This window comes from Notamacropus eugenii, chromosome 2 (genome assembly GCF_028372415.1).
Source record: "Notamacropus eugenii isolate mMacEug1 chromosome 2, mMacEug1.pri_v2, whole genome shotgun sequence".
Taxonomy (NCBI): domain Eukaryota; kingdom Metazoa; phylum Chordata; class Mammalia; order Diprotodontia; family Macropodidae; genus Notamacropus; species Notamacropus eugenii.
In genome coordinates this window covers 292,477,243-292,502,210 of record NC_092873.1, presented here as the reverse complement: position 1 = coordinate 292,502,210, position 24,968 = coordinate 292,477,243, and the positions used below count along the sequence as shown (strand labels likewise).

General features: G+C 39.5%; 1 protein-coding gene across 3 annotated transcripts in view; it reads right to left on the bottom strand.

The window, feature by feature from the left end:
- MAGI3 (membrane associated guanylate kinase, WW and PDZ domain containing 3) overlaps positions 1–17,956 on the bottom strand; it is a 226,997-nt gene extending 209,041 nt beyond the window's left edge. For all 3 annotated transcript variants that reach the window (XM_072644386.1, XM_072644384.1, XM_072644385.1), the window contains exon 1: positions 17,629–17,956. In XM_072644386.1, coding sequence (XP_072500487.1) covers positions 17,629–17,944 — 316 coding nt within the window. In that variant the 5' untranslated portion in view covers positions 17,945–17,956. The remainder of the gene's footprint in view (positions 1–17,628) is intronic.
- Between the last annotated feature and the right edge of the window lie 7,012 nt (positions 17,957–24,968).

Below are 24,968 nucleotides of genomic sequence, written 5' to 3'. Positions count from 1 at the left end.
AGACCGTCCCCTCCATCTTGTATTCTCTCACTTATTTTCATTCTCTTCCTGTCTACTGGCTGCTTCTCTACTGCCCACAAATAAGCCCAAGTCTCCCCTATGCCCTATAACTCAAACCATCCAGCCCCACTAGTTATCATCCCATATAGCTAGTATACCATCTCTTTTCCCTTTTGTGGCAAAACTTCTGAGAAAACAAACTATACTATGTGCTTCCACTTCCTTTCCTCTTAACCCTAACCCTAACTCTCTTGTTTACTCTCTACAGGCTGGTTTCCATTGTCATCATTCAACCAAAACTGCTCTCAAATCCAGTGGCCTTTTCTCAATCCTCATCCTTCTTGACCTCTCTACAGCCTTTGACACTGTTGATCATCCATTTCTCCTTAATTCCCTTTTCTCTAGGATGTCATGATACTACCCTTTCCTGGTTCACCTCCTACCTATCTGAGCATTCTGCAATCTCCTTTGCTGGATCTTCCTTCATCCAGGTTACCCCTTAACTGTGGGGGTCTCCACAGGCCTCTTATCTCAGGCTTTCTTTTCTTTTCTCTAAAAGATTTTACTTGTGTCTTCATCAGCTTACATGGATTAAAATATTATCTCCATGCTGATGAGTCTCAAATTTCCTTACTAAGCTCTAACCTCTCTGCTCACCTCCATTCTAACATTTCCAAGTGCCTATTGGACATCTCAAACTGAATGCTCTATAAATATATTAAATTCAACATGTCCAAAATTGTACTTATCAAAATTGTACCCTACTTTCTAACTTTCCTAATCCTGTCAATGATACTATGATCCTTGTCACCCAGACTCGCAACCTAGGGGTAACCCTTCACTCCTCACTCCCCACTCTCTTACTGTCTACATCCAATCAGCTGTCAGCTCTGGTCTATTTCACCTTCATGGTTTATCTCATATATTTTTCCTTCTCTTCTTTGCCTCTGTCTTTGCCACTTGGGGGCAGGCCTTCATCCCCTCGTACTTGGAGTATTACAACAGCCTGCCAGCTAGTCTCTCAACCACAAGTTGTTCCCACTGCATGGCCTCTACTTGCTGCCAAAGAGATCTTCCTAAAGCACAACACATTCCCTGCCACACACACTCAATAATCTCCAGAGGCTATCACTTCCACGATAAAATAAAATATCCTCTGACATTCAAAACCTTTCATAACTTTCACACCATTTCAGTCTTCTTAAAACTTACGCATCCCTATATACTATTTAACATGATAACAATGTTATCCATGATAACCAGCCAAGAGGCTGGTTCTTCAAACAAGACACTGACTCTGGGCATTTTCACTGGCTGTCCCCCATGCTTGAAATTCTCTCCTTCCTTATCTTTGCCTTCATGGCTTCCTTGAAATATCAGCTAAAATTCTACCTTCTTCAGGGAACCTTTCCTGATCCTGCCTTAATTCTAGTGCTTTTCTTCTCTTGATTATCTCCGATTTATCTTGTATATAGCTTGTTTGTAAATAGTTATTTATATATGGTTTTTTTCACTGAGCTCCTTGAGCACAGGAACAGTCCTTTGCCTTCCTTTGTATCCCCAGTGCTTAGTAAAGTGCCTGGCACACAGCAGATGGTTAATAAATATTTACTGAGTTATAGTGACCAAGCTTTAGTCTTTAAAATCAATCAAGTTATATCTCAATGATTTAATACAATAAATCATGATTATATCTGAGTGTGAGAAGATTCTTTTTTCAAGTTTGGCTGATGGCCACAGGGGATCTCCTTCCAAATCTAAAATTCGGAGATTCTGTGAAATTCTAATAGTAAATAAAATTATTTCCTTACATGGAGCTTTTAGGGGAATCTTTGTTAAGAATCAAATTCTGATATCCAATTTTTTGGGGGTGAAGCAAATGTGGTTAAATGACTTGCCCAGTATCACACAGCTACTAAGGGTCAAGTATCTGTAACCAGATTTGAACTCTAGTCCTCCTGACTCCAGGGTCAGTGCTCTATCCACTAAGCCACCTAGCTTCCCCTAGGATCCTTTTTTTTAAAAGAAATAATAATCAATAACTATTTTATCTCTAGGTTTAACAAAAGTTAAAGAAAATCCTTGGAAATAAATTAATTTAGAATCTCATTTTAAGAAAAAAATAAAGACATTGAGAAACTATCAATAAAGAGCCAATCTTGTAGTAGAGAAAACCTGGGGGCAAAAGTCTTGCTTCTGACTTAATGGTGGTGTAATTCTTGGCAAGTCACAATTTCTCAATGTTCCAAGCAATTCTCTTAGACTAATAAGGATGGTAGCAGAGGAAGTACATAAATATAAGGGAGTTTCTTATACAGAAACTCATAGGCAGAGACCAAAAAAATAAAGACACTGAATTTTTAAAGATAGCATTATTTTACTAGACTAGATGATCTTAACCTAAGGTACATGATTTTTAAAAAAAAATTTGACAACTATATTTCAAAATAATTGGTTTCTTTTACAATCCTATATATTTTATTTCATGGATTTTAAAATACTACTCTGAGAAAGGGCCTGTAGGATTTACCAGACTGCCAAAGGGGTCTATAACACACAAACTAGACTAACATTTGAATAATATTTATTGTTACGTGAGAATAATATTTCAAAACATGGATTTGTAGGATTACGTTTGGTTTGATAGCCTAAAGAGTCTCATCAATGTCACTGTTCCCTTTCATGTACACAGACTGCAGCTCATCTACACCCTCACATTCCATGAAGATTCTGGTCCATATCCTCCCATAAATATGCCACTAGAGTTCCTTGCCTTCTCTTCATATTGTTTTAGATATCAGTGCAGCATGCCTATGTCTAGTAGCTGTTCACTATCACTGTGTGACTGCTCACTTTACTCTTACTTTTTTTTTTCCAGTTCTGTGATGGCATATTTTAAGCCCCTATTCCTACATAATTCCCCGTTTGAAATGTGTTGCAACCTCATACCCAAAATTCACTTTTCCATTCCTCTTTGGGTCACCCACAACTATAATTCTTTGGACACAATAGCTGTCAGCTAAATATCATTGGATGACATATGAACCTCGGTCTCAAGAAAGATGCTTAGGATCATCAAAAGACTTCCCAAAAGCAATCTAGTCTACTCTCGTCCCACGGTTCAACTCTGGGTCCAGTTCACGGTTTATTTATGCAGTGTTTATCAATCAATCTACGAAGAATTAAGGCTAGAGCCTCTTCAGTACTTAACGATATGCTAGAACTAAGACAAAGAAAAACAAATACTACAACAAAACTATTCATGACCTCAAGGAGCTTTCATTCCATGAGAGGGAACAATAAATACCATAAAAGTCAATACACCAAACACACAGTAAATAAAAAAAATTGGGAAGGATGTGGGGACAACAGTTTCTCCCTTTGGAAGAAAGTGGTATTTAAGCTGAACATTAGAGGGAGCTAGGGATTCATAGAGGTAAGGTGAGAAGGAAGGGTGTTTGTTCCAGCCCTATGGCATAGTTTGTGCCAACGCAGGAAGGTGGGAAATGGAATGCTGTGCAAAAGGAACAAGCAGGCCAGGTACTGGGGAAGGAGAACTAACTACAGGAGCAATATAGAAAGGCCTTCTGCAGCAGATGGCACTTGAGCTAAGCCTTAATAGAAAGTAGGGCTCAGCAAAGGTTAGGAGGGAGAACATTCCTAGAACAGGCGGCAGAGCGAGCTAAGGTAAAGATAAGGAAAATGCAGTGCTTTTTATCAGGAACAACAAAAAGACCTCCAACAGGGCAAGCTGGAGGAGGAGAGGCTGAAGCCAGACTCAAGGACTTTAAAAGACACAAGAGTTTGTATTTTCTCCTAGTGGCAAAAGAGCCATTAAAGCTTCCTGAACAGGAAAGTGACACGAGAAGACTTGTGCTTCAGGAATACTATGTACGTGGAAAACATACATAGAATGCGGGAAAGGGCATATCAGGCAGTCCAATTAGGAAGCTGCACCAATAGTCAATCAACTAGGATTTCTGTTGTTCCTTCATTTCAGTCATGTCTAACTCTTCAGGATTCGATTTGGGGTTTTCTTGGCAAAGATATCAGATCAGATATGGGGTGGTGGTGGAAGAGAATGATTAGTCAAAAATGACACCTAGGTTAGGAGCCCAGGGGACTGAAAAGATGGTACTACCCTTGACAGTAATAGGGAAGTTAGGAAGAAGGGAGGGTTTGGGTAGAGGAAGACAATGAGTTTGGTTTTGGACATGTTACACTTGTCTATGGGTCATCCAGTTCAAGATGTCCAACAGGCAGTTGGAGATGCAAGACTGGAGCTCAGGAGATGATATTAAGGCTGGACAAATAAATCAGAATCATCTGCAAAAAGAAGAATCAATGCAATTTGGATTCATAGTTGAATCCAAGGCAAGAGGTAATGAGAACCTAAATTAAGAGGGTTGCTGTGTGAATGGGGAGAGAAGGGGAGGGGATGGAGAGTGCAGACAGAATCAACAAATCTCGGTAACTGACTGACTATTACGGGTAAATACGAAGGAAGAACAGAAGATGACTCCTAGGTAACTGGAAAAAAGGGTGGTTTCCATTATGAATCCGAGTGAATAAAAATAAAAACTGGTTTCCCTTCGTAAAAATACAGAAGTTACACTGCAGAATGAGTCTATGATGAAAGGTAATGAGTTCTACTTTGAACAAGGTGAGTTTGAGATGCTTATGGAAAATCCAGGTGATCGTCCATATAAGATCTCAGAAACGACCTCATATTCTAAATTAAGTGTTTTTCATAGCTATTACCTCTCGTCATTTGGCAAAGGGATTAAAAGTTTCCTAACTAGGCATTTTTAAAAATTCTCCTGGATTATTCATTATCACAATTGATTTATATTGGTAAAATATCTGTGTAATTGTTATAATTGTAGCTACATCTGTTTGACATCCATTTTTTGTCATGGTTTGTTAAAATAAATCATATTGGATTTTTTTTAAAAGTATATGTCAAACCTTGTGTGTTCCTTTTTTACTGTTTTTCTGGTTTATATTAATTTAATATTTTTCACTGACAAGTCAAGTATATTATAAATATACAGTATTTGGTTCTAGGAGTTTTTGTTCTATTTATATTGTTATAGTCCTTGTATATTTTGTTTTCCTAGTTCTGCTTATTTCACATTACCTTCCCACATAAGTCTTTCCATGCCTCTCTGTATTATTCATCATTCCTTACAGCACAGTCATATTCCATTACATTCACATGCCATGATTTGCTTAGTTATTCCTCAACCTATGGGCATCTTTTTGTTCCTGGTTCTTTGTTGCTATAAATATTTTGGTGTACATGTAGCCTTTCTGTCTTTGACCTCAGATCACTGAATCAAAATGTATGTATATTTTAGTAACTTTTCTAGCATAATTCCACACTGCTGTCTAGAATGCTTAGACAAGGGATGAGGAACCTGTGGCCTCAAGGCCACATGTGGTCCTCTAGGTCCTCAAGTTCAGTCCTTTGCCTGAATCCAAACTTCACAGAACAAATCCCCTTATTAAAAAGATTTGTTCATAAAACTTGAACTCAATCGAAAGGCTATACTAAAGGACCCAGAAGGCCACAAGTGACCTTGAGGCTGCAGGTTTCCCATCCCTGGCTTTCACTAATCTACAGCTCAACCAACAGCCTATTAATATGCCTATCTGCCTACAACCCCTCCAACATTAATAATTCTCATCTTTTGTCATCTTGGTCAATTTTCAAGGCATAAAGTGAAACCTCAAAGTTATTTTTATTTGGATTTCTTTTATTATTGGTGATTCAGAGAAATCTCAAGACTTGGGGAAATAAAAAGTCCTCCTCACAGAAGAGTTGTAGCACCTACTCTAAAATAACATAGTTGCTAATGAACCACTTTAGTGTTACAGGAAAACAAGCTCAATTCGATTACTGAATTAAAAATTTCTTATCAAATACAAAGGGCAAAAAGAAAAAAATCTAAGCTCTATACCCACACATTGATATCTTTCATTTTCTACTAATCTACTATTATTTATTCAGTCAATACAGATTCAACAATGAAGTGAAAACAAGTAGTGCTCAATAAAAATAATATGTCAGCAAGAAAAGGAATTTCAGATTCATTCACTCAAATATTTATTTAGTGCCTACTATATGGAAGGAATAGAGCCAGTTAAGGGGGGAGAGGGGTAGAAACAAAAATATTTGAGACCACTGTCAGCTACAGAAAACTTCAAAGAAAAGATAGCATTTAAACTTGTCCTTGAAGAACAGGAGGGCATTCCAGGCAGAGGGAATGGCAAGAGGTGCAAAAAAATGAAGGAATTATGTTTGAAAAATAATGGATTCATCTAAGTGCAGAAGTCACATAGGAGAAAATACTGGAGACATAAGTAGGGGCCAGATTGTAGAAGTAACCATAATAATTTAAAGCATAAAACCCTCTGCTCCACTTAACCTAGTCTTAATTTCTGTCTCATGAACATGTCCTTTATACACAATGTTTCCCTTCGAATTAGAAGGTTTTCCACTCTCACCCACCATCCATTCAAATCCTTCAAGACCCAGATCAAATTCTGTCTCCTCCCTGGAAACTCCCTCAACTAAAACATGGAGGGAGGGTAAGAAGGATAAGAAAGGAATCAAGAAAACAGATTTTTTAAACTGAGAAACTAAACAACTCTCCCCATGTGAAATCTTCCTTCACCATTTTTTCCACAATTAGGGAGTGGTGCTGTTGGTTTTCCCAAAAGGGTTCAATAAAACAGCCACACATGTATGTGCACATGGAAAACATACTAAACTACTCCAACAAGCAAAAGCATGACCACTGACATATTTTTGAACCCCAAACCCTTACAAATCAAGCCGCTCAAGGGAATCAAGGTGGAATTTTATGGTCAAGAGGAAAAGAAGGATGAAAGACTGCTTCAAAAAACCCTAATAAAGAAATGTAAATCAAAACAAAGGCTCTAACCTCACCATAAGCAAAATGACAAAGGTGACAAAAGACAGATAAAAGTAACTACTGGAAACTTTAGACACAAGTAGACTGGCACTAATACACTGCTGGTGGAGCTGTGAAATGGTTCGACCATTCTGGAAAGCAATTTAAAACTATGCTAAAAAATATATTATTAGGATGTCCTTAGCCTTTAACCCAGAGATCCTACTGGGTTACATATCAAAAGGAGGTCAAAGATAGAAAGAAAGGTTGCATACACATTAAAATATTTATGATAGCATTTTGTCCTAGAATAGAACTAGGAAAAAAAGTTAGCATCCATCAACTGGGAATAACTACACAAATCACGAAGAATTCAGAGAAACATGGAAAGACTAGTATGAAATAACAGAATAAAGTAAGCAGAACTAAAAAAATAACATATACTATGACTCTAATAGCATAACTGGAAGAAATAATATGAAACTGAACACAGATAATACTTGGACTAAGAAGAGCTGAGAAAACATACCTCCCTCCTTCTTTCCACTGCAAATGTGGAGAACTATGAGTGTGGAATGCTCTGTCAAGCATATTCAACATATTCTTTGGTCTTGCTGAACTGCTTTCCCTCCTCTTTCTGTGTTAAGATTTGTTACAGAAGATCTCTTGCTGGACAGGTAAGGGAGATGATATATTAAGAAACAGATATGATACAAAAAAGAGAATAAATATTTAAAGGAACTAAACATGAAAGTTTTTGTTTCCTGCTACCAAAAATCAGTCTTCAGATAAGAAAAAATGAAATCTGAAAGTGGCAAATCATTTTGAAGTGGTTTATAAAGATGTAAGCTATAACTATAACACAATCTCCAGTACTAACTTCCCACAAAGCATTTAAGCATATGTGGTACATGAAACTATTCAGTTATAAAGATTATGCACTGATTTTATAAACCAAACCCATGAATGAATGTAAAGAATTTATGTTGTCAGTTTAGTAAAATTAAATAAAACTAGGAAATAGCAGTAATCTAGTCCAAATAACAGAAGTTATTTTGTTTAATAAATTAAAATCCAAACCCCAGAATGGAGACAATCTGTGTTCCTGAGAAACATAAGAGTATTTGTAGAAATTAAATATAGCAAGAAGCTAAATAATTTAGCATGGTAACTTACACAAAGTAGATATTAATAAACGTTTGTTGTACAAATCTTAACAAAAGAAAATCTTCTGGAAAGTTAAAAGAATCTACCATTGTTTGTTTTAGAACACTAAAAAAAAAACCTGATAGTAGAAAATAAAGATAGAGATATCTGTTGATTCAAATTTGCATGGTCCCCAGCACCTACCAAAACCCTAAATGCCCCTGACTCTACATAAGATAAGTATTCTTAATTATAAAAATTTTAAGAAATCATTATCTTGTCAACAATCGTTTGCTGAACAGTCATTTAAGATGTAAAGGCTTGGAACATAAGGGAGGATATCAGATAAAAACTCAATGTAAACAATTATAATGAAAGAAATGCATACATAACTGGGACAGCAAGATACCAAGGGAGAGACAGAAAACAACATGTTCCAGGCAAGTCAAACCATCAGCACCATCCTGACCACCATCTTCCCTTAGATTCTGATGAAGACAACAGGTCCCTGGGGGCGGAGCCAAGATGGCGGAGTAGAAAGACGCACATACACATAGCTCTGAACCCACAACCCATAGAATGGCTACAGGGAAGTAACTCACGGCGAATTCCGCACTCAGAGGCCACAGAACATTGGAGCGAGGGAGATTTCTGTTCCAGAGAGACCTGCAAACCTCTCGCGGGGGGGTCCTTCGCGCTGCGGACTGGGCGCCGGGACTGGGAGCTTAGTGCAGCCCTGCCGCAGCCACGGCACCGAGAGGAAAAGATCCGAGCAGGCTTCACAGACAGGATCTCCAGCGGCCACGCGGGTCCCTCCACCCACAGAGGGATCTGCAAACCTCTCACAAAAGGTCCGTCGCGCTGCAGACACAAAGCCCAGCCCAGACCTGCTGCGGCCACAGCTGCGGCACCGAGAGAAACAGATCCGAGCAGGCTTCAGGGACGGGATCTCCAGCGGCCGCACAAGTCCCTCCACCCACAGGTGACAGGGGTGGGTGAGAGAGTCTCTTTGGCGGGTCGAGAGGGGAGTGGGGTGCCTCCATAACTCAGGCCCCCCCCCGGGAGGTAGAAGCTGAGAGGCGGCTGCAGACAGGGGCTCCCCAAGCGGGCGGGAGCCTGAATCCATTGCGGAAGGTCTGTGCATAAACCCCCTGAGGGAACTGAGCCTGAGAGGTGGCGCTGCCCCCGACCTCAGCACCAGAACATAATCTCATACTGAATAGCAACCCTGCCCCCGCCAAAAGCCCTGAGGCTGGAAGCAGCATTTGAATCTCAGACCACAAACACGGGCTGGGAGGATCAGGAGGCGAGGTAGGTGTGAGGAGAATATTCAGAGGTCAAGTCACTGGCTGGGAAAATGCCCAGAAAAGGGAAAAGAAATAAGACTATAGAAGGTTACTTTCTTGGCGAACAGGCATTTCCTCCCTTCCTTTCTGATGAGGAAGAACAATGCTTACCATCAGGCAAAGACACAGAAATCAAGGCTTCTGTGTCCCAGCCCACCCAATGGGCTCAGGCCATGGAAGAGCTCAAAAAGAATTTTGAAAATCAAGTTAGAGAGGTGGAGGAAAAGCTGGGAAGAGAAATGAGAGACATGAAGTCAAAGCATGAACAGCAGATCAGCTCCATGCTAAGGGAGACCCAAAAAAATGTTGAAGAAATTAACTCCTTGAAAACTAGCCTAACTCAATTGGCAAAAGAGGTTCAAAAAGCCAATGAGGAGAAGAATGCTTTCAAAAGCAGAATTAGCCAGATGGAAAAGGAGATTCAAAAGCTCACTGAAGAAAATAGTTCTTTCAAAATTAGAATGGCACAGATGGAGGCTAATGACTTTACGCAAAACCAAGAAATCACAGAACAAAGAGAGAAGAATGGAAAAATGGAAGATAATGTGAAATATCTCATTGGAAAAACAACAGACCTGGAAAATAGATCCAGGAGAGACAATTTAAAAATTATGGGACTACCTGAAAGCCATGATCAAAAGAAGAGCCTAGACACCATCTTTCATGAAATTATCAAGGAAAACTGCCCTGAGATTCTAGAACCAGAGGGCAAAATAAATATTCAAGGAATCCACAGAACACCGCCTGAAAGAGATCCAAAAAGAGAAACTCCTAGGAACATTGTGGCCAAATTCCAGAGTTCCCAGGTCAAGGAGAAAATACTGCAGGCAGCTAGAAAGAAACAATTCAAGTATTGTGGAAATACAATCAGGATAACACAAGATCTAGCAGCCTCTACATTAAGGGATCGAAGGGCATGGAACAGTATATTCCAGAAGTCAAAGGAACTAGGACTAAAACCAAGAATCACCTACCCAGCAAAACTGACTATAATACTTCAGGGGAAAAAATGGTCTTTCAATGAAATAGAGGATTTTCAAGTATTCTTGATGAAAAGACCAGAGCTGAAAAGAAAATTTGACTTTCAAACACAAGAATGAAGAGAACCATGAAAAGGTGAACAGCAAAGTGAAGTCATAAGGGACTTACTAAAGCTGAACTGTTTACATTCCTACATGGAAAGACAATATTTGTAACTCTTGAAACATTTCAGTATCTGGGTACTGGGTGGGATTACACATGCACACACGCTCACATACATAGAGACAGAGTGCACAGAGTGAATTGAATAGGATGGGATCATATCTTTAAAACAAAATGAAATCAAGCAGTGAGAGAGAAATATATTGGGAAGAGAAAGGGAGAAATTGAATGGGGCAAATTATCTCTCATAAAAGAGGCAATCAAAAGACTCATTAATGGAGGGATAAAGAGGGGAGGTGAGAGAAAAACATGAAGTCTACTCTCATCACATTCCACTAAAGAAAAGAATAAAGTGCACACTCATTTTGGTAGGAAAACCTATCTCACAATACAGGAAAGTGGGGGTTAAGGGGACAAGCAGGGTGGGGGGGATGATAGAAGGGAGGGCATGAGGAGGAGAGTGCAATTCGAGGTCGACACTCATGGGGAGGGATAGGATCAAAAGAGAATAGAAGTAATGGGGGACAGGATAGGATGGAGGGAAATATAGTTAGTCCTATACAACACAACTATTATGGAAGTCATTTGCAAAACTACACAAATAAGGCCTATATTGAATTGCTTGCCTTCCAAAGGGAAGGGGTGGGGAGGGAGGGAGGAAGAGAAGTTGGAACTCAAAGTGTTAGGATCAACTGTCGAGTAATGTTCTTGCCACTAGGAAATAAGAAAAACAGGTAAAGGGGTATAGAAAGCTATCTGCCCCTACAGGACAAAAGAGAAGATGGAGACAAGGGCAGAGAGGGATGATAGAAGAGAGAGCAGATTGGTCATAGGGGCAATTAGAATGCTTGGTGTTTGGGGGGGGAGGGGACAAAAGGGGAGAAAATTTGTAACCCAAAATTTTGTGAAAATGAATGTTAAAAGTTAAATAAATAAATTTAATTAATTAAAAAAAAAAAAAAAAAGACAACAGGTCCCTGACCCCAAAAGTCTTGGAAATAAATAGCATTGCTTTCTAGTTCAGTGCCCTTCACCATCATGCTGGGAAGAGTCCCTATAAAGATCCAATCTGGGCATTCTACTACAGGTAGAACAGCTACAGCTACTAGGAAAAGAAAGTTCTTTTTACCAAAATCCTTGGCACTGTCAAATGGTTCAACGAAACTGACAGATTTTATCAGTAGGAATTATATTAAAGAAGAGGCATTATATCTGTTTTGCTTCTGTACTGCAAGAACCACTGACTTTCCATTTGACTTGTGGCTAAAACTTTCCATATATATATATATATATATATATATATATATATATATATATATATATATATATATATATATATATATACACACACACACACATATTTCCCCATTAGAAATAAAGGGCAAAGTAAGGTTTACTTTTCTAGTAGAGCTTAACACAGTGCTTTGTACAACGTGCTTAATAAATGCTTTATTCATTCATTTATTTACCCGTCTTTGGAAAAATCAAACACCGAACAACAATCAACAATCAGAAGTGTCAGCGCTATAAGGAAAATTCTTTTTCAAATACAGTACTGAATGTTTGACTATAAAAAAATTTTCTACCACAGAGCAACAAGAACACAAATTCAAATATAAACTGAAGAGACTGACTAGAGAGATAATAAAAAGAGGCTACAATTAAAAATTTTGAACTCAGCTGTCTTAGTCAAACTCAGTCTTCTAGAAAAAAAATAATTCTGTTATCAGAATTTTGAAAGAAGGAATGACTCAAATATAAGTGTTATCAGATATGGATGGTATTTTCCTTACCAGATAGGCCACCTCATCCCTCTGCTCTACAAGCAATTCTAGTACTTAATAATCTACAACTTAAAATTATTAAGCCATTAAAACAAAAAGTAAGATTATATAAAGAAATATACACATTTATCAAATATCTTTCCTTAAATATGCTTAATCTATATAACATTACTTTTTTCCTAACAATCAATTCATAAATCCTAACAAAAACTGTATGCCTTTTCCATTACAAACCTCAAAGATAATTAACTTCATTACTCCCTCAAGCCTCCCAAATATCTGAACAAAATCCATATAAATTCTATAAACTGTCCACCAAAATACAAAAGTTAAACCAAAAAAAATACCTCTCAGAAAGTACTATTGGGAAAAAATCCTCGAATTGTTGTCTTGTCAACATGTAAAAATTTAATTTCAAACAGATCTAGCACTATATGAATTAAATGAAAATACAATCCCCTGCTTGAGATATCCAAATTATAGTGGAACTTTGTAAAAATGAATGTTGTGTATTTATGTTCCACTAAATTATCACGCACACACTGCATTTTGACTATTAGATCTCAATTAGCTGAGTTCAGTGTATGCACGGTAATTCAGTGGAGAGCACAAAATATTACCTAAAATTAAATCTACATAATTTACCATCACTGGCTAAATGAAGACCTCATATTTGCACTGCTTGTCACAGGCTTTGCTGTTTAGAACAAATCGTGAGAGTTAGAAAAACTGTTCACCAGTCTACCCTAAAGTAAAGGAACAAATCTTGGTTTCACCATGAAAGGCAGAAGTTCAGCTCCTTTCACTTAGAGGAATAAAATGGAATCTTTTCTCTCTAAATACACAGGCTATGGTCAACTGAAGAACAAAAGATATTCCTGAAATAGTCAAAATGATACATTGGTAAAGACTGGATAAATGCTAAGCCATGATAAACAAATAATATATACTCTAAGTCACTTGGGAAAAGTCTAACAAATAATTATATTTAAAAACAAAAACAGTCACCTCCAGTCATTTTAAAAAATAGAAGATAATAAACAGATAAGACAAAAGTAATTTCATATTTGACTTCAGAAAGAAATAGTTGGGAAAGAAGGAGCTTGGGGCAAGAAATCTTCATAGGTCACTTTGGCTTAGCCAAGCTCCTGTGAACATTCCCCTAAAAAAAGAGAACCCTAAGTACACATAGTGTTCTCCTGGATACATCAAATTATCATTCTTTCATTAATGTTGACTAAGGTATCTCGCAGAATAATCCTTACTATAATTTCACTTTAAGCAAAAATAAAAAGGTTCAATCCAGCCACTATATTATTATTTTTTTTTAATAAAAGAATTGCTGGTCTACATAGCACTCTACCTTGTCTAAGTATACGTTACAATACCTTTAAAAATGACTTTTCTTTCATATAAATCTTAGATTAAAGGAAAACCAAAATAAAAATGGCAAGTCCCTTTTAAAAAATTAAACACTCCGTTTAAGCTTTTCATAATGAATCAAAGGGATAGAGACTTCATTGGCATAGGAGAATTTCAGATGAGGGAATTCATTTTAACAATGAAGATCTCCTCTCCTTCCCCTCCCCACTTCTCCACAGCTTAGAGAGTTGCCTAGAGTTGTCCAGTCAGAGTGCTAAGATTTCAGTGATCTGATAGGTCACACAACCAGCAGATATCAGAGACAGGACTTGAACCCAAGTCTTCCTTACTGATACTGACTCTTTATCCACTACACCATGATATCTCATAATTGAACAGTACAACATATTTTCTTCTAAAACAAATGTATATGTTGTGTATGTTATCAAAGTTTTGCAAATAACCACTATAAATTCTTGATTTCTCATTCTTTTCCAGTTATCTATTTAGAACTAAAAGTCTGAAAGATTAATTATACAATAAGTGTAACATTTTAAGCTGAGACATTTAAAAAACATGGGCAGGTAGGTGGCACAGTGGATAGAGCATTGGTACTGGAGTCAGGAAGACCTGAGTTCAAATCCGACTTCTGACACTTGCTAGTTATGTGACTGTGGGCAAGTTACTTAATCCTGTGTGCCTCAGTTTCCTCATCTGTAAATGAGCTGGAGAAGGAAATGGCAAACCAATCCAGTATCTTTGCCAAGAAAATGGGCTCATGAAAAGTCAGAGACAACTGAACAAAATTTAAAAAATAAATGCCAAACAGTAACACATAAAAATACCAAGAATATTAATTTTTCAAAGGGTTAATATTTTAAAGTCACAATTTGCCTAGGAAACAGTAACAGAATATTTTTTCAAGATCCCATAGGCACATAGTTTTAAAACAATGGAAGTATATAATTTATCTTTAAAACACATACATACACTCTCACATTGCCTACTGGTCTCTAAGTGATTATGGGATGAACAGCAATCATAATCGTTTTTTATCCAACCTCACTTAAGGGTTTAGAAAGAAAAAGAGCTCAAAAATAAAAACCCAACAACTAGAGACAGCTTGGTGGCAACGTAGATAGACAGCGACCTGAGTTCAAATCCAGACTCAGACAATTACTAGAGGGGTGACCCTGGGCGAGTTACCAAATGCTTCAAAAAAAAAAAAAAAGAATGGAAGGAAACAGAGGTAAAAATGGAAATTTGATTTGCCAAAAAATGGACATGTTAGGCCTTCCAAAATAAAGTGAGAAACTGATGGTTAGTACATATCTCTGAAGCTATAAGTAAGGCAATGCTATTATTTGTATTTAGTATCAACTAGATCATTCACTAGTCCTTTAGAATGAAAAATTACACAGTTCAATATACTGTGAAGCAAAATATGTTCATCAATGCCTATTAATGTTGTTGTTCAGTACTATCCAACTCTTAGTGAGCCGGTTTATGGTTTCCTTGTAAAAGATACTGGAGTGGTTGGCCATTTCCTTCTCCAGCTCATTTTACAGATGAGGAAAATGAAGCAAACAGGGTTAAGTGACTTGCCCAGGGTCACACAGCTAGTAATTGTCTGAAGCCAGATTTGAACTCAGGTGTTCCTGACTCCTGTACCCATGCTCCCAATCCACTGTGCCACCTTGCTACTTAATATGTGCAATAACTGGCACGTGAGAACCCTGGACCCTGGAGTATTTAGCACCAAGCCCTAGCCAATTGAGAACACCATAAAAGCTTATGCCTTTTCTTAAATTCACTAAAAAAGGCTGGCAACGAATTTAGAACACAACAGGCTGCAGTGTTAATCAGGAGGCCTTTCCATTTGCTACAAAAGAATCAGGAAAATATGAGAAAAATCTTGCTTCTTAACCAATCTCCCACTCTTAAAACATTTCCATTTTTAGATTTTTAAGGAACAATTTACATCTGCCAATCTCATCAATAGCTTACAGCAACAACAAAGAGTTTTAGATTTGTGCAGTACTTTTCATACACTATTACTTGATTTTTCACAACAGACCAGTGGGGAAGGTACTACTGGTATCATAATCCTGGTTTTATAGATGAGAAAACAGAGGTTTAAAGAGATTAAGAGACTTGCCCATAATCACACAGCTTGAACCCAGATATCTCCTGACTATGAGTACAGCCCTCCTTCCACTACAAGCTCTGCATAGTAACATTAATCCTGTCAAATCAGTCCCTTAATTATGAGAGATCTGGCCAAGGGAACAGCATTCAAGTATGTACACTACATAAGCTCAGATGTACTTGACTGAATCCCTAACCATACCATCAAGAACCTTATCTTTTAAAAAATTTATGAGTCAAGGAAGGATTCTGAATGAGGAGACCCTGCTCTTAATGTCCCAAAAGTATTGAAGTGAAAATATATTTCAAACTGTATTTAGTTACCAAAAGTTTTAAACCAAAGCAAAAAGCCTAGTCTGAAACAAAGCCAAAAATCTAGAATAAAATGAATCTGATCTATTGCCTGCTGAGAAAAGGGCTCCAGGGTCAAGTATACTACAAGGCTATGGAAGAACATATTTTTTCAAATACAAACTTAAGTTACACCAGCAGCTATGTTGTCCAGGACCTGCTAAAGAAATCAAGGGAACTTGGGAGGAGAGGGGAAGTGGGGAGGAAATATTATAATCTCTTAGGTTCTCCTATTATTTTGAATTAAAGAGATAAACCGCTGGCTAGTACAGGCCACAGTCAAAGAATCTATTACACTCTGATGCTTGACACATTCAATACCATATATGTAACAAAAAATAGCCTGACTTTGTAGCAAGTTGTAACCATAATTCAAACCCACAAACATCTCAGAATAATAAATATAAAAACAGATGTACATTTGATAAAATTATCAAATGTGTTATCAAGAATGAACTATATGAGTTCATATCAATGATTTCATTATATGCAGCGTGATCAATGCTTTGATACAGGCAAATATGCTAGGAAAGCAATCTGCTTTGCAGCAGATTTTATAGTGTAAAAGACATAGGAGGACAGCTAAACAGGGGCCTTCTTTGCTGCCCTTTCAAACGGCAAAAATAGGGGAAATGACTCAATTATAAAAGGTTTCATTCGTCCAGATGTGAAAAAAGATCTTAGTCCAAAACCTAAGCACATTATTCAACAGCTCGCTCGCGCTCTCTCTCTCTCTCTCTCTCTCTCTCTCTCTCTCTCTCTCTCTCTCGATCTCTCTCTCTCGATCTCTCTCTCTCGATCTCTCTCGCTCTCTCTCTCTGTAAGAGCATAATAGACATGACAGATTACAAACTCTGCAAGCCATACACAGATGGAACACTACTTTACAGATTGGTACGGTTACATTGTGTCAGCTTCAAGATGCTGAGATGTTGCTAGTGGGCAAGAGACAGGGACCCTGAAAGCAGCTAGGCAAGATCATGTTAACTAGGTGGTGCTTTCAGCTTTTGCCTGGCATCATGTGTCTAAATGGGAAGGACCTGTTTTTTTTTTCCTCCATTGGAAGATTATCACGACTATTTCAAAGAAAATGTCAAGATTTGGGGAGAAACCAGAAGCACTAACTCCCCGAGGTGAAAAGCACTACCCGGCCCGAACTCCCTCTCCATTCTGAAAATTCTGACCTCCCTCCCCCCGGCAGGGGGTGGCTGCCTACGGAGCAGCCCGGGGCTAGTCACCTCTCGCCACAGCTTCTCTGTTGGCAACATGGGCATGAAGCCCTCTCCCAAGGACGGAAATGGTCCGCGCGGTCCGGTGATGGGGACTAGGGGGAGCGAGGCTCCCCAGAACGAAGGGCAGGGCTGGTGGTGCCTACGCCTCCCCGCCAGCCCCGGGAGTCTCGGAAAGAAGGAGGGGTAGGTAAGGTACCTGGCTTCACCGTCTTGAGGCGGATGGGCTCTCGGAAGTGGCGGATGACAGCCAGGGTGTCCCGGTTGGTGAGTCCGCTGACCGGCGTCCCGTTCACCTCCAACAGCACGTCCCCCGGGCTGGGCGCCTTGCCCGAGACCACGCAGCAGGTGCCCCCGCCGGGCTCCTCGCGGAGCCGGCCCAGGTAAGGGAACTCGCCGCGCTCGGCGCCCCCTCGGATCTCCGCGCTGAAGTCCCCCGGGGGCCCGGCCCAGGACAGGGCGCACTCCTGCACCTTGCTCAGCCAGTGCTTCTTCTTCTTCAGCGTCTTCGACATCCCGAACCCCGCTGGACCATGGAGGGGGGCGGCGACGAGCGAGGCCCCCTCAGCCCGGGAGCCCCTCAAAGCCCGGGCCGCCCGGGCCCCGACGGGGCGGACAGCGCGGCGCGGCAGCTGCGCGGCGCCGAGCGGGGGGAGGGGGACCCCGGCTCCCGCGAGCCCCCTCGGGGGCCCCCTCGCACGCGCGCGCGCACACACACACTCACACACTCACACACCCCTCGGGGGCGCAGCGGGGCGGACCCGGCTCGGGAGCGGCCAGCGCGGACAGAGGGGGAAGAACGGAGGAGGAGGGAGCCGTCCCTGGGCGGATCCTGAGGAGATCGCGGCCGGAGGGCGTCTCCGCTGTCCGCTAGTGCCCGGGTTCCGCGCCGGAGCGGCGGGAAGGGGGGCGGGGGGAGGGGGAGGCGCAGGGCGGGGGCGGCGGAGGGAGCAGGAGGGAGGGAGCCTCCGAGCGCGCGCCCGTGCGCGAGCCCGCCCCTCGCTCGCTCCCGCGGCGGAGCTCGAGCCTCTCGTTCCACGTCCGCCCGCCAGCCTAGGCTGCTCGGAACCGGCCGTCTTCCCCCTCGCCGCAGCCTCCTCCTGCAGTAGCAGCAGCGGAGCTCGGCGGCGGCTGCACCGACACCAGCACCACCTCCTCTTCCTCCTCCTCCTCCTCCTCCCCGCCCCCCCCGCCCTTTCTTGCCCCTCCACGAGAACCCCGCCCCCTCCCGGCGCGCGGCGCCCGGCGCGCTGCCGTCACAGGCCGGGCGCTTGGGAACTAGCCCGGCCAGTCGACATTTGCGCCGGGGATTGGCCCCGGGCGTTTGGGGGGGTGGAACCCCGAAGAGGCATCGGACGGCCGATTGGCCAGTGGGGACGGAGGAGGCGGGCCCGAGGATGAGTGAAGTTTGGGGTGGGAAAAGAGAAGTTTGGAAGTGGCAGAAGTGGGGGAGAGGGGCTGATGGCACCCTGGTGGGAGCCGGGGTTCTGCTGGCGAAGGGCCCCGCGGGGACGTGGAGGAGCCTTCTGGAAGAGAGGGTGCAGCCTGTGCCCGCTGCACGTGCGTTTGGCAGGGGTCCTGAGGGTGCGGAGCTGGGTGCATGCCGGCTTCGGGCGGAAGGGCCAGGGGGTGCGGGGCCGAGCGCGCGTCTTGGGGGGTGGGGGGGTGGGGAGCGTGAATGAGGCTTGGGTTCAAGTTCTGCCCCGATACACTGTCTGGGTGATCCTGGACAAGTCACTTAACCTGGCACCGCCCCCAAACAGCTCAGAGTCTCAAAGCACATTAGTTTCTGATCTGCATTGTTTCCTCGTACTTACAGAATAATAAGTCTGGATCCCCTCCCCTAAATAAATATAATCTATTTAACCCTTCTGATTATGTGTACTTAAGTTTATTCACACCTGAAGGAAGAGGAATACGTGTGGCACATTGTAAAACTTTCATAATTCGGCAGAGTGATTCTCTTCTTTAATAGTGACTCTACCCTGACCTCACCAGACTTAAATAAAATTTGCTTCCACTCTGCCTACAAAGTACCATATTCTTGCTTTATTACCATATTTGTCCAGGCTTGAAGATCAAATTCACACCTACACCTGCCTAACTTTATAAGCCTAAGTCTTCTCTGGAAACATGGAGCAGCCTACTTGCCTCCAACAGAAGTCTGTCTCTCCAAAGACTTTGGATTGCCCTCGATTTTGATTCTTGGGAAAAGGTAGTGTTCCAAATATCCAGAGAAACTAAATGTCAAAGAAACAAGGTTTTTGTTTCCTTTTCCCCTGGAGAGTAGTTTAGAATCACTAGAGGCACTTAGTAACTTCCTAAATGTAGTCTAGGCTCTTCCTCCAATTCAGTTCTGAACTCAAGTAATTCATCTGCAGAGCCTGTCTCAGATGTATGTATTGATGTATTGAACTCAATGGACTGGCAAGGCAGCCATGGGTGCATGGAATTTTTGATCCATTTAGTTCAGGAAGATATCAAAAGAATGGGGGGGAAATCACAGAGGATATTAATGTCCCAAAATGGCTATCAAAAGAACATCACTAAGCTGCATGCCTATTTTTTCATCTACAAAGATGAAATCTTTGTGAGAATGGTCTACATATGTATTAAGAGGGATCCTCCATGAAAATATGAAAAAACTTTGGGTTTTTTCAAAGAATTCTCAAGCAAAGCATATTTTAATAGTCACACAGAAAAGGACACAGAAGATAAGGTCCTACACAATTTATTTGCCATTTATAAAAAAAAAAAAGCACCAGCAGCAGCATTTCACTTAAGACAAGAACAGCTTTAAAGTCTCCACCAACAAGGTGTATAGACCATGCATATTGTAAGATTGTTCAAGATTCCTTCCAAAATACAACTATAAAGATAAATTTCCATTCAACAGCCCTCTCTGTTAATAAGGAATAAAACAAAATGAGTGCTTTACAAAGGTATTCACCATCATTGAGGATGTCTTATGCAAGATCCAAGTAAATGAGAGAGCTTCTTGATGTATTACGAAGTTCTCCAGGAGTTCGTGTTTGTGGATAATACAGTGTTGACTGCATCAAGCAGTAGAATGTTACAAGACCACCTCAATGAGATTTGTGAATATTAAAAAAAATATATTCTTGCAACAATCCATACAGGAATATGGACATACTGAAATATAAAAGAGGATTTTGAACTAAATAATAGCTAAGGCCCATTCTAGGTATAAAATTTCAGCAGAATGTGAGATCTTTGATTTCAAGGATTGTCTTAGTATACCTAGCACTTCACCTAGTGCCTGACACATAGTAAGCCCTGATAAGTTCTTGAATCTTTTTTTTTTTTAATTCTATGATTCTATTTGATTCTTTGTTGTTCCAATTTAAATGTGTGTTTTTAACTTTATTTCAGTGTGCAGGCATGAACCACCAGTTTGCTGAACATTGAGAGAAATGCCAACATGACATATTTAGTAGTTTTTTTCATGCTTTGCATCTAAAAATCCACCAGCAATTAAATTTTGAATAGTTTTTACATTTCACCTAGCTTAATTCTTCACTAGTCTATTTAGCATAAAACTTTTATCTTTGTAATAAATCATCTCAATATATTTATACATATATATGAATTCTCCTAAATTCATATTCATCACTACCAGATATTTTGCCTTCTATACTATACACATGGAAAAATTTTGTTCTCTATTATTGTACCTAAATTGACTTGATTAATAATGAAAAACTTGGATCCAGAGAAATGTTCTCAGGTCTGCAGAATTTTCTGTAAGCTTTCTCAAACTTACTGGCATTATCTTGCCTCTAATGCATTCTAACATCAGTAATCTAAAAAAAAAAATCGGTGTTAATGATCTGAGTTCTATTTTCAAATTTTATTAGCATTTTTATTTGCCTGGGCCTGTGGGATAATTTGTATGCTAATGCTAAAATATGTTGAATTACAAAAGTAATAACATGGAAAGTATTTCAGTTAAAGAAATATGTACTGCTAAAAACTTGTGATGATATATGTTATGTCTGCTATGCAGAAACTTGCACATTTGTCTGCAAATGATCAAATAAATCTTGCTCAATTTCATATAACCCCTTAGAACAGATTACCCTGTTAATACATTATGAAAGAGGGATATATAGTGAAAAAGGGATATATATAGATGTATGTATGTGTATATAAAATATAAATATACATATATATGTATGTATATAAAAATATATATACATATACATTTTAGTAGAGCTGTTGATACTTCTATTGATACAAATTTCAACATATCCATGCCCTCTCTTACTGTATGACTTTCATCAATAACTTTCTGTTAACTTGAACAAAAGGTTCCCCTAACATGCTGGGAAACCTTCCTCTAGCTTTCTTGACAATAGCAATGAAACTATCCTTTTGCTATCCTTTGTTCTGCCCACATGCTTGACCAATTTCCTTTTCAGATCATACATTTCTTTGGTAATATCCTTTACACAGTTTCTCCTGAATAATTCTTCATTGGTAAAATGCTGCATCCTCTTGTCACCATGTACTTCTCCATTGCCCTTTGGTTTGATCCTAAACTCTAATTCTTCAAACCCTCTGGTCTTCTAGGACTCAGCCATACAGCATCCCCAAGAGAACCGTAATGTTCAAAAGATGGGCTTTTGGTTATGTGAAAAGCTTGGAGTTATTAAAAGCACTGTGAAACTTCCCAAAGGAAATCCACCCTGCTCTCTACCTCCTCTTAAATTCTAAGTCCAGTTCATTAACCAAACGCAATGTCTCTCCAGTTTATGCTACCAATGGACCAGAGCTATGGGTAGTCCAGCCAACTGTATATGACAATCTGGACCATAAGCCTTTTTTTATCTACTTGGGTTTTAGTGAGACTGAACCTCTTTAGAGTGATTACAGATTCTTTTTGTTCCAAAGCATGATGCAGTCAGCACAATGGCCATCTGCAAACAGGAGGATCTGAAAGACCTCATCATTTATAGGGTCTCTCTATATACGTCTCTCTTTCATTTGGATTCTACATTGGCCATCCTCTGAGACAGAAGCAAACATGTTTGGCAATCATACATTTCCCTGTTTTATGCCTAGCTTGACATTAATAATCAGAGATTCATCAAAAATCTATTATATCTTTCAAGGAATCTTATGTTATTTTCATGGGTGCATGGAAGGCATCTTGATCATAGAGAGGCTATATATCCCATGTGGTAACAAAGATACAAAATTACCTGACTTTAGATAGGATAAAAAATATAATTAATTCATTAAAAATAATTGAAACCTATGATCATTGAAGCTGTAACTAGAAGGAATCTTAGGGACCAGGTAGTCCAACCTCCTTATTTTTACAGAAGAGGAAACGGGTCAAGGGGAGTGAAGTGGGTTGACCACACAAACAGAGCTAAGATTCTTAATTCGGTATGGTTTCCATTATACTCTTCTGCTTCTCTGATTTTGGAAGTTGACTTTGGGGACTGAAAGTTTGAAAAGGCAACAGAATTTGGATGAAGTTTATTTATTTGACTAAGCTCAATTGCCATAGCCTAACAGAATATCTCCTAAATATCTGTCCTGTGAGTTTGAGAGGAAAAGCATGAAGGCTAAGTAACATATTTGAATTATAATTATTGCCTTGTCACATTTCCATAAGAGCCTCTAGGAACTAGAGAACAAACTTTTTTATCACCAACCTTCAGAACGTTGGGGGGGAAAAACCCAAGACAACAATAAAAACGACCAAAAAATATTAAATGGTGTATTCTCAACACTCAGGGTTTACCTTTGCAATTTTTTATGTTTCAGATTATTTGTAGGATTACAGAAATCAATGTTGGGAAATGAAGAGGCTTTTGTTTCTCCAAGTAGTTTCTTTTCTAATTTTGATCGTCCCATTCACAAAAGGTTTCTGTCTCTGATTTTACACTAGGAATTGAATGTCGTAGTTTTGGTGGTGTGGTTGTTTTTTTTTTTTAAGCAGTATGTCAATTTGCATTTGCTGGGGGTAAATTTACCAAGCATATTATAACACATCCAAGACACTTCGAAACATACCAACAGGTCATAAAACAATGAGAAAAGGTACTCTCTAGTCCCAGCCCTGCCAAAAATCATTGGCCAGGTTACAACTTCTCTGTGGCTCAGTTTTCTCTTCAAAGAGGTATGATAATACCTGCCCTTCCTAATTCAAAAGATGATTGTGGAGATGATATGACATTGTAGTCATGCTTTGAAAAATCCAAAGCAATGTGCCGATAAAATATTATTTATGCTTTGAATGAAAATGAAAGTAGATAGAATGTATTGGGAATTATTAACCTAAAGGATGGGAAGATTTCAGGAGGACATGATAGCTGCCTTCCAGTGTTTGAAATGCTATCATGTGGAAGAGGGCTATGACTTTTTCTTTTTGGCTCTAGACCAGCAGGCTCTGAATATTTTTCATTGTAGTAAAAAAAACAAAAAACACTGAGTGTATTTATTTATAAACTATATAAATACCATATATACATACTATATCAATATCATAGATATATCATACCAATACATAATTATAAAACATATACAAAATTAGAAATTAAGGAGATAAAATGAAGTACATTCTACTTTTTAAATATGCTAATTTATTAACAGTTCAAAAAGTTTTGCTCTAACTACAATATTATTTGGGGGAGAATATTGTGATGGAATATTTCTCTCTTCTGTTTTAAACCTTGCATGTGGGGGTGGGGGGAATAAGGTAGAATTGTAAATAATCCGTATTTGTTAGTACTTAATTGTTCAACTAATTGAACAAGGTAACTAGCCAAGTAGGTGACTTTCTTTTTTTTTAAATACCTTTTATTGAAAGAGACATGACACAAAAACCAAGTAAAGAGTCATATTAGTCAGTGAACATTATAGTTTTCAGCAAAAGTCATGTTTCTTTGTGTGCATTCATCATGCAAATCAAAGAAAATGCAAAAACACCAAAAGGAATTATGTCTGACTTCAAATCAGCAGAAAATTTTCAATATAAGTCCGTTCCTCTTTCTTTATATTGCTCAGTTAATGGATGTTATCATACCTTAATTTTCTGTACATGTTTGGATACTTTAGTTAGGCTGGTTTTTGTTTTTCTTTTTTTGTATGAGTGAAAGGAACAAGAAGAACAGTTTGAACAAGTGGATGATAGAGTATAGGACTTCAGATCAAGGCAAATCACCATGAAGCTCCTACTAATACTAAGTGCCAGACACTGTGGTAAGCCCTGGGGATGCAAAGAAAGACAGAAACAACAAATAAATAGTCCCTTCTCTCAAGGAGCTAGATTTGGCAATTAAGAGAGCAGTTCTGTTTGAATGATAAAGTCAGAAGCCATATTATAAAAAATTTAGAAGAGAGTCAGAGGAAAGGAAGCAGATACACTGATTATAGACGAGCTTCTCAAGGAGTTTAGCTACGAAAGGGAGGTGAGATATGGAATTATAGCTATTGGAGATGGACAGATCAAGTGAAGGCTTTTAATTTTTTTTCTTTTTTTAAAACTATTTATTTAGTATTTTA